Source organism: Bufo bufo, chromosome 3 (assembly GCF_905171765.1).
Source record: "Bufo bufo chromosome 3, aBufBuf1.1, whole genome shotgun sequence".
NCBI classification, from domain to species: Eukaryota; Metazoa; Chordata; class Amphibia; order Anura; family Bufonidae; genus Bufo; species Bufo bufo.
In genome coordinates, this window is record NC_053391.1 from 90518173 (window position 1) to 90537963 (window position 19791).

Consider the following 19791-nt stretch of genomic DNA (forward strand, 5'->3'; position numbering starts at 1 on the left):
ACTGCTTGCCACCGTGGGCACAGAGCAGGTAAACAGTGAAGAGCTTGTATGAGAACTGCGTTCTCTTCGAACAGCTGATCGGTGAGGTTGCTGGTAGTCAGCCCATCACCAATCTGATATTGACCTATCCTGAGATTAGGCCATCAATAGAAAAAAGTGGACAACCCCTTTAAGAAAAGCTTAGGATGTACAGCTCTGACGTACTATTACTTCAGATGGCACAAACACATTTTGTGTTATGTGGCTGAAAGAAGACATCAACCAATATAGTGTACTCATACTTACCGTAGAAATCCACCGTTTTCATGGGGGGAACGCTCCCCTGCTGCTACCGTCTCCTCCTGCCCCTGTCAGCAGTGATTGATGTGCCAAGTGTGTACATACAGATATACAGCAGCCTGTCAATCATTGTGTAAGGGAGCTCTCCCCTTATAAATACAGTGGACTCATAGTTATGTGTCTGCTATATTGTTTGATATCTCCTAGTAGTCAGTGCTTGACCTGTTTTGCTGATCCGCAATTTGCAAACCGCAACCGTATACTGTTGTGTGCATGGAGTCTAAAAGTGTGAAGGGGGTTTTCTGATGATCCACAACTTCAAATATAGAGGACCTGGATAAATTACATGCTTCATGTCAACTATGACAAAATTTGTGTTGGTCATTTGTAGGAAGAACGAACGCAAACTTTACAGGTTCAGCGTTTGGGCAGTGGAGGAATCCCATTATGGATTCCGTCATAACAGAATATAACGGAATTCTATGACTGGATGCAAAGCGGAAGCCTTTAAGAGACATTCTGTTGTGATCCGTCATAATAGAAGTCTATGGGATAGCATAACGGATCCGTCTGGTTTCCATTGTGCAGGACGAAAAACAAAGTCCTGCATAACGGAAACCAGACGGGATTCCTTCACTGCCCGAACACCGAACTTCAAACCTGTAAAGTCCGAGTTCTCTCATCCCTAGTCATTTGTGACTTTTTTCTCTGACGGAAACATTCCAGTGAGTCTGTCACCAGGAAATTTACTGATAAACCAGTTAGCTCAGCTGAATGTAATGATACCTTTCACTTAGTGATCCATTGCTTTATTCTGGTGAAAAACTACTTTTAACCAATATTCAAATGAGCATTTAAGTGCATGAGTGCCGCTCCAAACCACTCTGTGCGCCCTTGCTCCTCCTACTTCCTCTGCTAGCCTCTCCCTCTCTTTGTTTGATAGGGGCAGACAAGATGTCTTTCCTTGTCAATAAAGAAGGGGAGGGAGGGGCTAGCAAAGGAAGTAGGAGGAACAAAGGTGCACAGAGTGGCTTGGGGCTGCCCTCAGTGCACTTAACTGCTCACTTGCATATGGATTAAAATTATATTTCCTCCTGAATAAAGGAACAGGTAACTAAGGCCTCTTGCACACAACCGTATGCCCTCTGAGACATACGGTCCGTGAGCAGGCCATATGTCCCAGAGCGGCATACATCGTGCGCACGGGAGCGCACAGCATCATAATAACCTATAATGCTGTGCGCTCCCGTGCGCACAATGTATGCCGCTCCGGGGCATATGGCCCGCTCACGGACCCTAAGTTTCAGAGGGCATACGGTCGTGTGCAAGAGGCCTAAGTGGAAAGTATCATTCCATTAAGCTGAGCTAGTCCTACAAGGCATTGTGACCAGTTTAACAATGGATTTCCTGGTGACAGACTCCCTTTAAAGTCAAGGCGCACCTCTTCAGTGTGAAAACTAAAGGTCTTAGGTCCCCACGATATATGTCAGTTAAGAACCACTGTTATAGCCTATAAATCAGTCTCTGGTCTGCCCAGCAACCCTCAACAACGTTTAGTCGTTGGTGTCATACTTCACCCTCCTAGAGCACAAATAGCTGAGCATACAATAAAACACTGCAGACAGTGCGCACACATTAATCAGGAATAACGTCACGTTTGGCTGGTGCCAGGTTTAAGGACCTTTTATTTACCGTTTTCAGGACATAAGAAGTGGTGGTATTCAAGCAAGTGACACCCTCTTCATTACAGCAACCTCCGCATCTGTACACCGAGACACAGGGCGGCTTGAAGAATGTGCTGGTAGCTGTGCCGAGGTCCTTTCCCACATCCACACAGGTTTCTCTGGGCATGCACTGCGTCTTCTGCCACTCCTCATCAATAGCTGCATTTAGATGAATAATGTTATCCGTGATAGCTTAAATAGAGGTAATGCATAAAAAAATGTATAGAGGACATATAGATACAGATTTACTAATCCTGTAGATGGCGTAAACTTAGACTAGCTGTGTAGACCTGCACCAGATTTATCACAGGGGCTCAGGCTGGATGATAAATGTGGTGCAGGAATAAACACTTCACTGAATCTATACCAACTGTTGGCTGGCTTACCTTGAGACAGATTTTTACGCCAGAATTGCACCAAAATTATGGCACAAAATGGCGCATATGGACAGTAAATCTGGGCCATAGTTTTGTAAAAGTTCAAAAAAGTTTAATGCTTTATTTAGTCTATAAAATGGTAATACAGGGTTAACATTAAAGAAAATCTCACCAGAAATGTGACATTATTGATATATATATAGATATATAGATATATATATATAATATATGTATTTTTTTTATTATAAGTTGACATTTCCTGTTGTCTGAAACTCACTTTTCAGCTTTCAGAGTTATCTTATCATTAGAAGCAGGATGGTTTAATGGCAGGTGACCTGTCTATCGTATTGTTGGGCAGGATAGTAAATCTACAAACTATCCACACATGCTGATGGACCCTGGTGCAAGAGTTCAGCTTGGGCCCCCTTCCCTCAGTGCTTTGTGGCAAGGGGCAGGGGTGCACCTAGTTTTTCTGCTGCCTGAAGCAAAATTTGAAACACTACCCCCCCATACCAAATTCTTAACCTAACCCCTTCTCTCTAGCCCTACTGTTAAAGACATACTTGGAAAACGTTACATACAGCGCTACAAATACACAGGGTAATACAGCGCACATACCTCTTACATCCAGTGATGTCTACTCTGATGTAGATGTTCTCTTTCCTCATCTTCTCGATTCAGACCAGACCTTCATGATGATTTCTTTCAGCCACCTCTTGTCTCTGCAGTTTGACACACAGACATCTTAAGTTTCCTACTTTTCCATTATCCTCCCACCTTCTGAAAACCCCATCCTGCCCCCCAGTACTGTGCCCGCTGTGCTCCCCAATACGGTACTGCAGAAACAGACTCCCTGAAAATACTAGTATTGACACACAGTGCCCTAAAAAATAACGGCCCAGCAAATAATGCCTAATACTAATAGTATAAACATGACATCCCCCCCAAAATAATTGTGCTAAGCTGATACTGTGCCAGGGTGCCCCCCACAGTAATAGTGCTCCCCAAAATCCCACCAATAGAAATAATCTCCCAGAGGACATAGTATTAACAGTGCCCCTGATTGTAATAATGCCCCCATTGTGGCCATACTATTAATCATGTTCCCCATAGCCCCTCAGTACTAATACTTCTCCTTACAAGGTGTACAAAAATACCCCCTATAATGTGTGTCAGTACAAAAAATACCCCTTATATTGGGCACCAGTACAAAACATATCCCCTTACATACCCCTTACCTTTCAGATCAGACCCCATATCACACCTCAGATCAGACCCCCATATCAGACCTCAAATTAGACCTCCATATCAGATCTTCAGTTCATACCCCCATATCAGATTAGACTCCCATATCTGACCTCAAATCTGAACCCCATATCAGACTTTAAATCAGACCCCTATATCAGATCCTCAGATCAGACCCCCATATCACATTTCAGGTCAGACCCCCATATCAGATCCTCAGACCCCCATATCAAACTTCAGATGAGACCCCATTGAACCCCCCCATATCAAACCTCCTATTGACCTCCATGTCAGACCCCCATATCAGATGATAACCCCATTAAACCAACATTTTAGACCCCCTCATCAGACCTCAGATCAGGCCCCCCCATATCAGACCTCAGATTAAGACCCTCTTTAGACCTCCATGTCAGATACCCACATCCGACCTCAGATCAGACCGTAAAATAAATAAATGAACTTACCTCTCCTGCTCCACCGCTACTCTAGATGTCCAACGGTCTTTCCTGCAGTCAGCATTCCCTGGTCTTCTCCAGGCAGTGCAGCGAGTACAGCGCTTCACTCACATCTCCCTGCGCCTCATGCATACTAGTGAGCGCTTCCATAATGCACTGTGTCTTATAAAGCCAAAAATATGGTAAATGGCGGTGCACCACTGGCAAGGGGGCCCTGTCACAGTTGTGATTGCTGCGACCTCAATAGCTATGCCACTGTATCCACACATAAAAGGTTCTGTATACATATAAAGAAAAGTGAAACTCCACTCATATACGAGTAGATTCATTACATCCAGAGTTATCTATTTCAAGCATTTAAGCATTTATTTTAATGTTGATTATGGCTTACAGCAAATGAAAACCCAAAAGTCAGTATCTTCGAAAATTTGAAGATTATGAAAAAGTTCAATATTGGAGACTCATGGTGTCACACTCTAATCAGCTAATCAACAGAAAACACCTGCAAAGGTTTCCGAAAACTTTAAATGGTCGCTTAGTCTGGTTCAGTAGGCTACACAATCATGGGGAAGACTTGTCCAGGCCCATGATCCTGACCGGGACCATAAATGCAAGACAACCCCTTTAAACTTGTTTCTATCAGAAAAAGGGAACCTGCTTGGGCTCCTAAGAACTCCTGGTGTATGGTCTACTTTGGCTCATATATTCTAAATATGAAACACTTTACAAGTTCAGCGGTATCTAAATTTAGGTCACATATGATGTAAAGACTTGGCAGCTTTAGCCATTCTATATACTTTTTATGCCTTTGGAATCACTACACAGAAATCTAAGGTCATATTTTCAGACCATATTTTCTCAATAAATATTAATTGATAATGATTAATTCTAATACTTTAGGAAACAAGCCAACGCATGAGATTAAAGCAGTAATGTATATTATGGTCAGTTTTTCATGTAATGTGCTGCCTGAGCCAATATATGTGCATAATGCAAAATGTAATAGTATGTATACCTTTGGGGGCATTTTTTTTAATCATTGCATTGTACTCTTTTAGAGCTAAGTCCTTTTTTTCTGAACATAGCTGAGATGCTCTACTAGCACCCTCCTTATCTCTGCTCTCTGACCTGCTCCCTAAATGTGGCTTAAATAACTGTTTATGACCTCTCAGTAGTTTAGAGATAATGTTTATTAGATGACCAGCACAAAGTGAAAGTACCAGTCACACAGCTAGAAAAACTGTTAACAGTGGCTGCTAGCCCAGCGGCCCCTATCATCAGGCCACGGGCGCCGGGCTCCCTCTTTTCCCTCCTGCTGCCCAGCTGAAAACACGGGCAGCAACTAACTTAAATCTGCTACATATGTTCCATGCCAGAGTTTCCTTCCTGCTGGAGACTTGCATTAGTGTTGAAGCTTGCATGGGTGTGTCTCTCTCACCTAAGAGGCAACACACACACGCCCTCTGTCTCACGAGCTATGGCTGGATTGCAGCAGGTATTTAAAGGCACTTCCTACTACAGGAAGTTGCCTGAGCAACCTCAGTGTCTAGCCTGTCTAGTACCCTGTGCAAAGGTGTTTATCTTGTCTACCTTCCTGTGTACCGAATCCTGCAATTGTACTCCTGACTTTGCTTTCTGCCGCCTGCCTCTGACCTCGGACTTCGTTTATGGACTTTGCCTGTTTGCTGCCTGCCCTGACCTCGGATCTTGTTTGCTGACTTTGCTTGATTGTCGCCTGTCCTGATCCGTACCTCCAGGCCTCGTACGTCCCTTGGTGCTTGCACCGAGCACTCTGACCCCCTGTCAGCTGCCACTGACTTGGGGGGACTACTCTGGAGTGGCACCTGGCAGCTACCCTATGGCCCAAGCCTATCCCCACCATCAGGGGCTCTAGTGAATACCAGGTAGCTGCTTAGTTTACGCCCCTCCGGAGTATACCCAGTAAGTGGCGCAGTGGGTCCACAACCGCTTGCATAACAGTGGCTGAATATTTTTAATAAAGGCCAATTGAAAAAATTATTTTTAGCCAAAAATGGTAACATGCAATCATAAAAAAATGCCTCTGAAGGGTACATGGCCTTTAACTATGCACTAACATTGTTCTAGATTGATGGGGAATGGAGGTTGTTTGCATGCATCTTATCAGGGTTAGATTAAATTTACATACAGTACTTATGTTGAGTTTTAGCTTGGCTTCTCTTCTTGCACTGCCCTAGCTTTCTCTCTAAATACTTGGGCCAAGGCAGAGTGCCACCTTCTCCATCGAGCACCCAGGACACATGCCCCGCTAGCAGTCCCCTATCTACAATCCTCTCTATGGAAAACACATTTGAGAGGTGTGCATTTACATTAAGCAATGAGACTGATTATCCATGTTTTTGAGCCTTTTCTGTAGTGTGATACATGGAAGAACATAGGCTTTTGTATCATTTTTTCAACGTGAACAACTATATTGAAAAAAGTTGGTTTCAGAGTTGCCTGGAGTATTACTCATTTACTGAAACATTTCCGATTAGATGCTGTGTTGTTGTCTTTTTCTGCACCGCATTCATCAGCAGGACATGGTTGAATAGCCATGTTTATTTCAACTGCATAAAGAGAATGCAGTGAAACCGCAGAAGCAATGTCAGCCAGTTACATACTTTGAGCCTCTAGGCTCCTGAGGTGACTGGAGTTACAGGGGTTTTCCCGAGATTAAACACAGTGAGGGTCTTGCTCCTGAGACCCCTTATCAATCTCGAGAATGGTGGTCCCATGCCCCTGCCTCTCCATTGTTTTTTAAGGACTGCCAAGCTTTTACTCTTCCCTCCACATGGCTAGGCCCACATGCATACTAATTTCCATGGCTACAAGGGGATACTTGGTGGATTCCTTTGGTTGCTGCTTATGTTTGGTGGAAATAAATTTTCAAGCAAGCTGAAACGCTACCACAATCAAGAGGGGCCCTTATATGTAAGGCTACTTTCATATCTGCACTTTTGCTGTCTGGTTTTGAGATCTGGCATGAAATATCAAAACCACAGCAAAACGCTTCCGTTATTACAATACAACCGGCTGCCTCTGTTCTGAAGGGATCCGGAAGAAACGGAATCCGGCACTAAAACCATTGTAAGTGATGGGGCGCCAGATCAGTTTTTTTGTGTCCGAAAAACACAGATCCGGCACCATTGACTTAAATGGTTTGTAGTGCCAGATCTGGCTTCTTCAGTTTCCCATGCTACACACAAAAACGCTGCTTGCAGAGGTTTCGTGTCCATCATGGGAACACAACAAACCGGAACATAATGCATTCTGGTGTACTCCATTCCGGTTTGTTCAGTTTTGTCCCTATTGACAATGAATGGGTACAAAAATGTGAACATAGCCTCAGAATTTTGGGCATCTCTGCTAAAATGTACTTGTTCAGTCGACTTTTATCTGATGTGTATGGTCAGCTTTAGGGTTTATTCACACATTTATATAACATTTTGTAGAGTTGCAATTGGCCTGCGCCTGAGCCCCCTACTATTTCTCTATATGCATCCGATTTCAATCATGGCATGTGCCATCAAACCCCATTAGAGGAATTTGCCATCCCCCCACTGCCAGTTTTCCTGGCATAAAAAGACCTAAACCTCCACGCCCATTTGCTTCCGATTTTGGCACAATTTATGGCAAAGTCTACCTGAATAAAAAATTGTTAAATGTGGACCAACTTGTTGATGCATCAAGGGTATTCCCTAACATATACCTCTGACAAAAGCCTTTGAAGGTGGATCTTGTACAGGCATAAGAGAGACAGCTATGACCCTTGTCTCCCAAATGTAAAAATAATGATACCACGTGGTATACTTTTAACTGTGTTCCCTCTGTATCGGAAAGCTCAGCAGATTACGCTTTCCAAGTAATAAAAAAAAATGTATGCTGACCATATGGTCAGTGTATGCTAAAACTACGCTCCCAGGGTCTATGGATAGAATTGAGAATTTGCACTGAGAAAAAAAAGGGGTCTGAACAGAGCCCAAGCCCAATTGTAAAACTTGGTGGCACCTGACTGCATGATTATTAACCAGGCACAGAAAACAGATAAGGACATTGCTAGGAAACATTTGGAAGCACCTGTTGGTTTTGCATTGGTTGTATTCCTCAAACATGGGAGTCATCCCAGCTAGAAAGGCCATTTAAAGTTAAAGCAAATAAAACAGATGCAAAATAAATGACTGGAAACAAATCCGAAAGAGCCAACATCAACATCTAAAGATGTAGGAGAAACTTAATGAGCATCCCCACTGATAGAGGCTGCAGTTTTATGAAGTGTGGTATGATAAACTTCTCTAGAGCCAGGCTCTAATAATTCTCCCTGCTGTGAGATTGTCTCTCCATGCCAGTACCTAATATACAGGATCACCATCTCATGCCAACGTAATAAATTTCTCAATATTAATGCTGACGAAATGTTGAGAAAAAGCCAAGGGGAAGAACTGCTATTGAAATGTTTTACTCTCACAATTACATAAATCTATCTTTATGAAATATACCATCACATGTATGTAGCTAGACCTAAATTATCATTTAAAGGGGTATCTGGTTGTTAAATGTTGTTTTAGCCCCAAATTTTTCATTTTCACAAGAAGTAATACTAGAAAAAGCACACCCACCCCAAATTTTTTTTTTATGAAGATACGACAACACCCCATTTAGTGATTGTATACTGTATGGGCACACTGCAGGGCTTAGAGGAAAGGAGCGCCATTTCGGCTTTTGGAGGGCATATTTTGCTGGAATGGTTTTCCGTGCCATGTCACATTGAAGAGATCCTTATGTACCCCTACAGTGAAAACCCCAATAAGTGAGCCCATTTTAGAAATATACCCCTCAAGTAATGTATCAAGGGTAGAGTGAGCATTTTAACACTACAAGCCATCTGAGACACACTATTCCACTTAAAATTGTTAGGCGTGTTCTACTGGGTGAGGAAATGCCATAAATGTGTTGGATCATGTGATATTTTGTATAGAGCTGGTCGTTATGGGCGTGATGATACCAAATTCTTTCAGTAGTAAATTGCTTTATGGGGGAAGGGGAGCTTTCTTTTACTTGAAACTTTAATTTTTTTTTAAACACTTTTTAATTTTGTTTTACTTTTTTTTTGTCCCACTAGGGGACTTTAGAATTTGAGGGTCTGAACGCTGGTACAATGCAGTACAATACATATTGTACTACATCGTAACTGTCAGTTTTACACTTACAGTTTGCGTAGGGGCTGGGCTTCATAGGCTTCTGTAGCTGGCAGGCCCCAAGGCTTCTGACTGATATAGCAACCAATTGCTATTAGATAAAGATTATATTGCTGGGGGACTGACTCCCGGCACCCCAGGTGATCAGCTGCTTGGAAGGGGTTAGGATGCTCTGGTGAGCACTGCAGTCTCTTCATTGTTTACACCAGTTTATACACTTTTCATAGCTCCTTTGCTTGGTATAGCAGTTTTTTTGCCATCAGCTTAGTCCACTGTAGACCTTCAGGGCTCATACACACGACCATTGGATGTTTTACTGTCTGCAAATTTCAGATCCGCAAAACACGGCTACCGCCTGTGTGCATTCTGAATTTTGCAGAACGGAACCGCTGACCCCTAATAGAACAGTCCTATCCTTGTCTGTAATGCGGGCAATAATATGACATGTTCTATATTTTTGCAGAACGTCCATGCGGACATACAGACACGGAATGCACACCTTGTCATTTCCGTTTTTTGTGGTCCCATTGAAGTAAATGGTTCTGCATATGGGCTGCACAAAAAAATGGAATGGACACGGAAACAAAATACATTCATGTGCATTAGCCCTAAGTAATATGGTCACTCGGTGTATAAGGAACTAGTCTGGTCTATATTTATTTCACATTGACTTCAGCAGCTCTCCCAGACTATCAGACCTAACCCAGGGTGCTCTGTGTCCAACAGATGATGCCTCTCTACATGCTATCTGCAGTTAGAATCGTTCCCATGGCCGTGTAGATCGCGCACATTTCGGTTCTCATGCTGTTGACAGACAATTAGCGGTTGCCGTCCAAGATGTGGTCTCAGCTAGATTTGTGCACATTTTGGTAGATGGCATTTCTCGTGTGTCAACCATCAGAGAACACCACTTATCAGTCTGCAGACATTCTTCTGGTCAGATCATTAAAATCTCCTTTTAATGTCACTTCCCCCAAATATAACTCAGAAAAAAATAATCTACATGAAAGGATATGACCCCCAATGCAATACATTATAAAGGAATTCTATTAAACATGAAGAGTATTGATCTATACGCGTACACATTCTCCACATATTGTGTGTATGATTTCTTAGGTTGTTAAGGGCCCATTCACACGACCATGAGGGCTCCGTGCCCGTACTGTGGACCGCAAACCCATTGACTTTAATGGGTCCGCGATCCGCAAGATACGGCCAAAGATAGGACATGTCCTATGTTTTGCGGAATGGAGGCACGAATTAGAAGCACTTCCGTGGCTTTCAGGTCCGTGCCTCCACAACGCAAAAGATAGGATGTGTCCTATCTTTTCCGGATCACGGACCCATTCAAGTCAACGGGATTCACATAGCCCGTGCATTGCTGACTGCTTTTTGCTGTCTGCAGCGCAGGCGCGGCGACCATACTGTCATGCGAATGGGCCCTAAAGTGGTTTTCTGGGCTCAAGATATTGGTGAATTATTCTCAGGACAGGACATCACTAACCGAATGGTGGGCGTCTGACACCCCACACTCCCACCAATTTGCTGTTCCTTGCGGCCTCGGGCATCGGATCGAGCACTTTTAATGGAGCCAGAAGCACAGCTCCATTCAGAGTGTAGTGGCCGTGACATGTTACTGCAGTTAGGTTCGCATGAATCTCACCACCACTATACATTGAGCGGAGCTAGCTCCGGTACCGGAAGCTGATCACTAGGAGTGTGGGATGTTGGACCACCATCGATATGATATTGATTACCTACTATAACCTTAGGATAACCAATGGATTTATGGTTTGTTCTACCCTGATTGTACTAGAAAATGAAGACCCAAGGGGATCTGCAAGGGTGTGCAAGACACCTGACTAGTATGGAGGTGACAAGAAAGAAAAATTGACATCCCTATAATGGATACTTTTTTACAGGCTCCATTGACTTCTTAGAGGCCGCCCTCATGTGGCTTGCAGTGAGGCATCCTTTAACATGAATTACAGTATATAGCCTCTGCATGGAAATGTGGGCGTGAAAACTCCTGGATGTGTGCGTTTCCCCATTAACTAACATTTGATCTGTATTTCAGATCAAAAATGCTAACTACACAGAAATGCAAAATACTGTCCTGTAGTCTCGGACTAATTTTGGTCCCCGCTCCCTGTCTATATAGAGTTCAGTACGTTCATCCAAATTCAGATGGTCCATGTGTAGACAATTGCTGTAGAGTGTTTCCTTGCATCATGCAATTTGATTTCAGGTGGTGGCTTATTATTCAAAAAGAAAAATCTTGTTTTAGAGCCCTTGTTCTCAAAACTATGAGGCAGGCATCACTAGTGAGGTTCCCCCCGGGTGCTCCTGAGGTACAGCTGGGGAGGCACTTTGAATGGCGAACCAATCATTGATGTAGAAACTGTTTTTGTGCTTGTTTTAATCCTATACTGGATTCAGTAGACTATTTTAAAGACGATATATAGGTTATATTGGTGAGATCTGGCTCTCCGCACCCCTGGTGATCATCTGTTTGGAGGGGATTACAATTCTTGGCTGAGTGCTGCAGTTTCTTACTTGTTTACACCAGTTTTACACTGGTTCGCACTGGACATGACTTACTTTTCGTAGTGACTGTGCTTGGTATTGTAGCTTTTTCCCATTCACGGGAATAAAAGTACAAGGCCCCTGTGCAGTAAGAGTTTGTGGGCCCCTTGTTGCTCAACAATTGATACATGGAATATGTTGGGCTCACCATAAAGTGAGTCGTAGTGCACCAAACGCTCTAGCAGAGTGTACCCCCAGTGACTATAGCAGTCCTTACACAGCCCCTTACATACAATCTAGTATATAATAGGCCCACAATTCTTTGCTAATTACTATCAGAATATAGCTTGATAAGGGTTGGAGTTATGTTTTTATCTTACTATAGAGAAAGCAGAAAAAAGGCTGGCACTGCTATTTATAAATTAGGTGCTACTGGCCATAGACCCTACAGGGAAATTTCCCAGTGGGCTGAAACTCAGTGGGCCACCTGAGCCCTCCTCACTTTAAGTTCCCAGTACATCCCTGACTACACATATAAAGAACAATGTAAGGACAATAAAAAGATGGGTGTGAAATTAGTAAAGAGCACACAAGAATAAATGTAATCACAAAGGTCACAAAATAGGGCTTTCAGACTTTTTGGGCTCATTTATGCAAACATTTTGTGATATTCTGCATTTTTATATCACTCCATTTCTTAACAGTGGTTGGGAAAGTGGACATGGTTAGCTTGTCCAGCTGACTTAAGCCAGATATATCAAGTACAAGCAAAAATTGTTAATGCATCATAAAAGCAACAAGGACTACAAGTAGCAGCACCCTGCCATGTGCAAAGACACATAAATAACGGTAAACTGCATCACTGCTATAGTTACTGTTCAGGGCTTAGGAGAACCACTGAACATATCCCCAAGCTTTCTCAGACAAGACATACGGACACAGAATATGCATAAAAAAACTGATTAGTAGACAAATGGTACAAACATAATCGCCATCAAACTGGACATAAAGGTAGGGAACAGTGCTGACCTAGTCTCACCTGACCACTGTCCCTACCTGCTGGGAATGTCTGTCCTAAACAACAGCCCCAAACTGGTTGACAATCCCTTTGCTGGCTGAGTGCAGGGAGTAGGGTAACCACTCGATTCACGCCATAAAGCCAGACATTCCAGGCTATGTCAATGGCTCAGATAAACCACGCTCCTGACTCAGATAAGGCACGACCCAGAACAGGAAGACGTGAAGGTCAGGGAAACATAAACCCTACATGAACACAGAGAGCATGCAAGTCACAGGAAACAGTTCAAACACACCCAAAGATGGCCGTAGCCAGCACGTACAACGCAAGCAATCAGCATACCCGGGACACGTCAACGGCAGCCAACCCGCACGGCAGTGCTGTGTCATAGTGAACCACACTGCGACAGTTACTACCCGTATATGAAAATTAAAAGCTCTTTGCGCACATTTTTGATCAAAATTGCGCCAGGCCCATCTATCAGCGAAAACGAGACTGGGTTGCAGGCCCACTTCTGCCATGAAGCGAGATGAGAATCTCGCCTCAGGCGGCCGCGAACCTGCTTCTGAGGGGGGGGGGAGCAGTTTACGGTGGGGCATGGGAGCTTCTGGCTCCCATTCCTGCCATTCAACCTCATAAGCTCATAGGCCTCTTAGCCTTTGAAGCAGTAGAACGACACAGGCGGTCACGATGACATCACCATTTCATTGCACCGCTCATGACCTGGCACTGCAGGCGATGTCACGCAGAAACTTAGGCCACAGGCAGGAAGATACCTGTGGCCTGTATCGCAGACGGCGGCAGAGAATACTAGGCACAAGTAAGTATACTACATGGGGAATACAGGGGAGTAGAGCAGGGACAGCATTATACTACGGGGAAACATTATATATACTGGTGGTGTTATGGGGGCACTTAAAGAGGGAATACAGGGGGAGAGCATTATATTGTCATGGTATAATTTTTGTATGAACCCTAAACAAGGAATCTAACCATGTTGTCTACAAAGTTCCAAATCTTAAAATGTAGTCTAGGGGGCAAAAGAATAGGAAGACATTTGAGTTTTCATCTGATCCCAAATGGCAGAAGACTCTGTTTATTACAAAAAACCTGGGTGTCATCCTTACAACCTAAAAATACAAATGAGCTAATAGGATTGTGCCGTCTTTTAACTAAGAGTGATTTATATATCCTCATAGTATGTGTCTGGATGCAATTAGGATACGGAAAAACCAAGGAAATTATACTTTCAGAAGGGGAGGGCTGGAGATTGCATTATACATGCTAGCTTTATGGGGGCATTATACTACAGGGGGACAATGGGGGTGAGAGTATTATACATAAAAGCCCTACAGGAGAGCATTATACTACAGGGGGCGTTATAATACAAGCCAGGCCACTACAGGGGGAATTATAATACAGGCTGGAGCACTACTGGGGGCCCATTATAATACAGGCTGGAGCACTATAAGGGGCATTAGAATACAGGAGCATTATACATATGGGCACTAAAGGGGGGCACATAATATGTACTGGCACTACAGAGGGCATTATAATACAGGATACACTACAGTGGTCATTGTAACTGCAGGGGGTACTGCTTTGGGGCTTTAAAGATAGAGGGGCTACTACAGGGGGCATTATAAATGCTGTACTTGTGCCACTATAGGGGGTATCATTACTAAGGGGGCTCTAAACGGGTGGCTTATAACGGGGCCTTGGTACTGCTGGGGGCACTATAGAGGGGTTATTATTAACCCCTTAACGCCCAGCACCGTACATGTACAGCACGCTGATTGGGCGGGTGCAGGAGCTGCGCCGGACCCCTGCTGTATGCGCTGGCATCAGTGAAATCACCGATGCCGGCGCATTAATCCCTGCACGGCCGCGGTCAGCGCTGACCGCGGCACGTGCAATGTCCGTGCAGGGAGGAAGCAGCCATGCTGTGACGGCGACCGAATGGCAGGGAAGGCAGCCCTATGCCTTCCTTAGGCATCGTGGCTGCCTTCCGGGAGAGCCTGTGAGATCCAGCCCCCTGGATCTCACAGGCAAGCAGGCTGTAAGTGTATTACAGTCTGTAATACACTTACAGCCAATGCATTACAATACAGAAGTATTGTGATGCATTGTAAAGGGAATCAGATCCCAAAAAGTTGAAGTCCCAGAGTGGGACAAAAAAATAAAGAGAAAAAAAAAGTTTAAAAAATAAAGTTTTCCCCAAAAAATTTAAAGTTTCAAATAAAAAAAAAAGTGTATTTTTCCCAAAGTGAAGTAAATTATAAGTAGACATATTAGGTATCGCCGCGTCCGTATCTACCGGCTCTATAAAAATATCACATGACCTAACCCCTTAGGTGAACACCGTCAAAAAAAAAAAAAAAAAAAACTATGCTAAAAAAGTCATTTTTTTGTGACCTTACATCACTAAAAGTGCAACACCAAGCGATCAAAAAGGCATATGCCCTCCAAAATAGTACCAATCTAACCGTCACCTCATCCCGCAAAAAATGAGCCCCTACCTAAGACAATCTCCCAAAAAAAAATAAAAAAATATGGCTCACAGTCTATGGAGACACTAAAATCAGATTTTTTTTTTGTTTCAAAAATGCTTTTATTGTGTTAAATGTAAAAAAAGAAAAAAATAGACATATTAGGTATCGCCGAGTTTGTAACAACCTACTCTATAAAAATACCACATGACCTAACCCCTCGGGTGAACACTGTAAAAAATAAAATAAAAACGGTGTAAAAAAAGCAATTTTTTGTCACCTTACATCACAAAAAGTATAATAGCAAGCGATCAAAAAGTCATATGTACCCCAAAATAGTGCCAATCAAACCGTCATCTTATCCCGCAAAAATCATACCCTACCTAAGACGATCACCCAAAAACTGAAAAAACTATGGCTCTCAGACTATGGAGACACTAAAACTATAGTTGAGTGGACACCTGGATGTTCGGGTTCGACGGGTTCGGACGAACTTCACAAAAAAGTTCGAGTTCGGGACCCGAACTTGACCCCGAACCCCATTGAAGTCAATGGGGACCTGAACTTTTGAGCACTAAAATGGCTGTAAAAATGTCATGGAAAGGGCTAGAGGGCTGCAAATGGCATCAACATGTGGTTAAGAGCATGGCAAGTGCTCTGCAAACAAATGTGGATAGGGAAATTACTTTAAATAGCATAAAATTCTTAAAAATATATATATATATAATAATCTTGATCTAGGAGGACGAGGTCCATATGGAGTAGGAGGTTGAGGAGGCGGTGGATGTGGCGGTGTAGGTGGAAGCAGCGGTGGTGGAGGAGGAGGTAGCCTACACTGCTTTTTGGTTTTAAATTTATTTTTATTTTTTTAAATTAGGGTACACCCCAAAACATTGGGAAATATAACCTGTGATAACCCCCTCCAGTCGTGCTAAACACACGTTCAGACAATACACTGGCTGCAGGGTAGGCCTGCACCTCCAAGGCATAAAGGGCAAGCACAGGCCATGTGCTCAATTTGGAGACCCAGAAGTTGAAGGGGGCAGGCCCATCATTCAGTACGTGTAGGCATGTGCACACATACTGCTTTACCATGTCGCACGTCCCCGTGATGTCCACGATCCAATTGGATATCTTCTCTATCAACTTTCGATGTTCTTTTATGCGCCTACCATGGTGATCACGGGTGGCGGGGAATCAGGGTTCCAGGCCGAAGTGGGAGCCTGAGAAAGGGATACCACATCCAAGGGAGGTAATTGGATGAAATTAAATGTAATCGAGCGGAAATGTGGGACAAAGTATTGAAGCATAAGCTTCCAAGTTAAGGAGGACCTTTTACCAAAAAACATGTATAGAAACAGTCACATTACCTAACAGTGCGGCCCCCAGTGATGTATTTCCGATTATTATTTTTTCAGAGGACCCCCCCTTTCGTCCGCTGTGGTCTCCGGTAGTTCTGGCGCCTCATATGCTAATAAGGCGATTCGGTTCGAGTAGGCGGTGACTAGAATTCATACAGGGGGTGCGGTTTTCTTCTCCCTGGCTAAGAGCGCATCCAATCACAGCGCCGCGCTCTTAGCCAGGAATAAGGAGCTCAATTTCTCGCGAGATTTGCGAGAACTTGAGCTTTTACACATCCCGAGGCGTGCGCCATCTTGGAGTCCCCGGCGGAGAGGATCGCAACGGCGGCATAGGCGGCAGCAGCAGCATCCTGTTGAGCTCCTTCTCCCTGGCTAAGAGCGCGGCACTCTGATTGGATGCACTCTTAGCCAGGGAGAAGAAAACCGCGCCCTGTACAAATTCTAGTCACCGCCTACTCGAACCGAATCGCCTCATTAGCATATGAGGTGCCAGAACTACCAGAGACCACAGCGGACGAAAGCGGGGGTCCTCTGAAAAAATAATAATCGGAAATACATCACTGGGGGCCGAACTGTTAGGTAATGTGACTGTTTCTATGCATGTTTTTTGGTGAAAGGTCCTCTTTAAGGAGGGGGCGCGCGGCAATTACCCACGATAAATAACAATACAGGACTCTTAAGATGCCCTGTTATTGCAATGATTAATAAAAAATTATAGGGAATGTCACTGGGGTATTTTGGATTTGGAAATGTTAGCCAGGAGAGGCCCTGCTTCCGCCTTGTTGACTCTGGATAATTTCTGCCTGATAGCACGTCCCTGTGACGTCCACATGGTGATCACGGGTGGCGGGGAATCAGGGTTCCAGGCCGAAGTAGGAGCCTGAGAAAGGGAGATCTCATCCAAGGGAGGTCAATGGCTGCAATGGGATGAAGCGGAAATGTGGGACAAGTTATTAAAGCAGGGGTTTTTCATCACCAGAAATGGGTTAATGTAACCCACCAATGGAACAGATTATTTATAAAAATTTCGGTCCCTGTCACCTATTCAGAGCAGGGGTTTATTTACGGCAAAAATTGTAAAATGTCAACCCAAGAATGTAACAGAAAAATTAGTGAAATTTATTAAGCTGTCAACTAGGTAGGGCAGGGGTATATCACAGCCAAAAATGGGTGAATTTCACGAAAATGTAACAGACAAATTATAGATTTTTTTTTTACCTGTCTACTAGGTATAGCAGTGGTATATCACACCCAAAAATTGGTGAATTTCACCCGAAAATGTAACAGACAAATAAAATAAAATACGTACAAATAAAAATAAAAAAATTTGATTTATGAGGTGGAGGTCCATATGGAGTAGGAGTTTGAGGAGGTGGTGGACGTAGCAGTGTAGGTGGAAGCAGCCGTGGAGGAGGACGAGGTAGCCAACACTGGTTTTTGGTTTTATTTTATTTATTTATTTTTAAATTAGGGTAAATGCCAAAATGAGCAATTGCGCTGTAGTATAACAATGGCTGGGTAAGGTCGGTATACATGTCTATTCTGCAAAAGGTACGGACAAGTTCTGTAAGATCCATGCCTGGTTAATTTTAATGAACGTGAGCTTGTCCACATTGGCTGTGAACAGGCGGCTGCCCTTGTCTGTGATAACGCCCCTGCCGTGCTAAACACATGTTCAGATAATACACTGGCTGCAGGGCAGGCCAGCACCTCTAAGGCGTAAAAGGCAAGCTCAGGCCATGAGCCCAATTTGGAGACCCAGAAGTTTAAGGGCGCAGATCCGGCATTCAGTACGTGTAGGCGTGTGCACACATACTGCTCCACCATGTTGCTGAAATGCTGTCTCCTGCTAAGACGTTTCATATCAGCTGGTGGTGCTGGTTGTTGTGGCGTGCTGACAAAGCTTTTCCACATTTTGGCCATGCTAACCCTGCCTTCTGAGGTGCCCCAGCTGCATTGGCGACCTCTTCCTCCTCCTCTGCCTTCGCCTTGTGCTTCCACTGTGCCCCCGCTGTCAGGTGGGAATGCCACCAGCAGCACGTCTACTAGCGTGCGCTTGTACTCGCACATCTTACGATCACGCTCCAGTGAGGGAATTAAGGACGGTACATTGTCCTTGTAACGGGGATCAAGCAGCGTGGCCACCCAGTAATCAGCACAAGTTAGAATGTGGGCAACTTGGCGGTCATTGCAGAGACACTGCAGCATGTAATCGCTCATGTGTGCCAGGCTGCCCGGAGACAACAAAAAGCTGTCCTCTGTGGGAGGTGTATCATCTGTGTCCTCTGTATCCCCCCAGCCACGCACCAGTGATGGCCATGAGCTGGTCTGGGTGCCACCCTGCTGTGAACATGGTTCCTCCTCCTCATCCTCCACCTCGTCATCCTCCAGAACTGTGCCCTGGCTGGACAATTGTGTACCTGGACCCACCCTCGGAGCCACTTGTGAATGACTGGCCAGAAACCCTATGAAATTATCCCTCTTCCTTCTCCTCCTCCTGTGCCACATCCTCTTCCATCATCGTCAGCAGCGTTTTTTCAAGGAGGCATAGAAATGGGATAGTAATGCTGAGAACAGTGTTATCGGCACTGGCCATGTTGGTGGAGTACTCGAAACAGCACAACAGGGCACACAGGTCTTGCATGGAGGCCCAGTCATTGGTGGTGAAGTGGTGCTGTTCCGCAGAGCGACTCACCCATGCGTGCTGCAGCTGAAACTCCACTCCTGCTCGCACAGTCTAGGCAGCATGTGGAAGTGGAGTTCCACCTTGTGGGCACGTCACATTTGAGGCGGTGAGCGGGAAGGCCGAAGTTACGCTGCAGCGCTGACAGGCAGCAGGGTGAGAACGCTGAAAGCGCGCACAGACGGCCCGCACTTTATGCAGCAGCTCTGACATATCGGAATAATTTTTAAGGAATCTCTGCACCACCAAATTCAGCACATGCGCCAGGCAAGGGATGTGCGTCAAACCGGCTAGTCCCAGAGCTGCTACGAGATTTCGCCCATTATCGCACACCACCAGACCGGGCTTGAGGCTCACTGGCACCAACCACTCATCGGTCTGAAGTTCAAGGCCCATCCACAGCTCCTGCGCGGTTTGG

General features: G+C 44.5%; 1 protein-coding gene across 1 annotated transcript in view; it reads right to left on the minus strand.

Moving 5' to 3' along the window:
• VEGFD (vascular endothelial growth factor D) overlaps positions 1 to 19791 on the minus strand; it is an 85912-nt gene that overhangs the window by 25825 nt on the left and 40296 nt on the right. The window contains exon 3 of the mRNA XM_040423313.1: positions 1972 to 2162. Coding sequence (XP_040279247.1) covers positions 1972 to 2162 — 191 coding nt within the window. The remainder of the gene's footprint in view (positions 1 to 1971; positions 2163 to 19791) is intronic.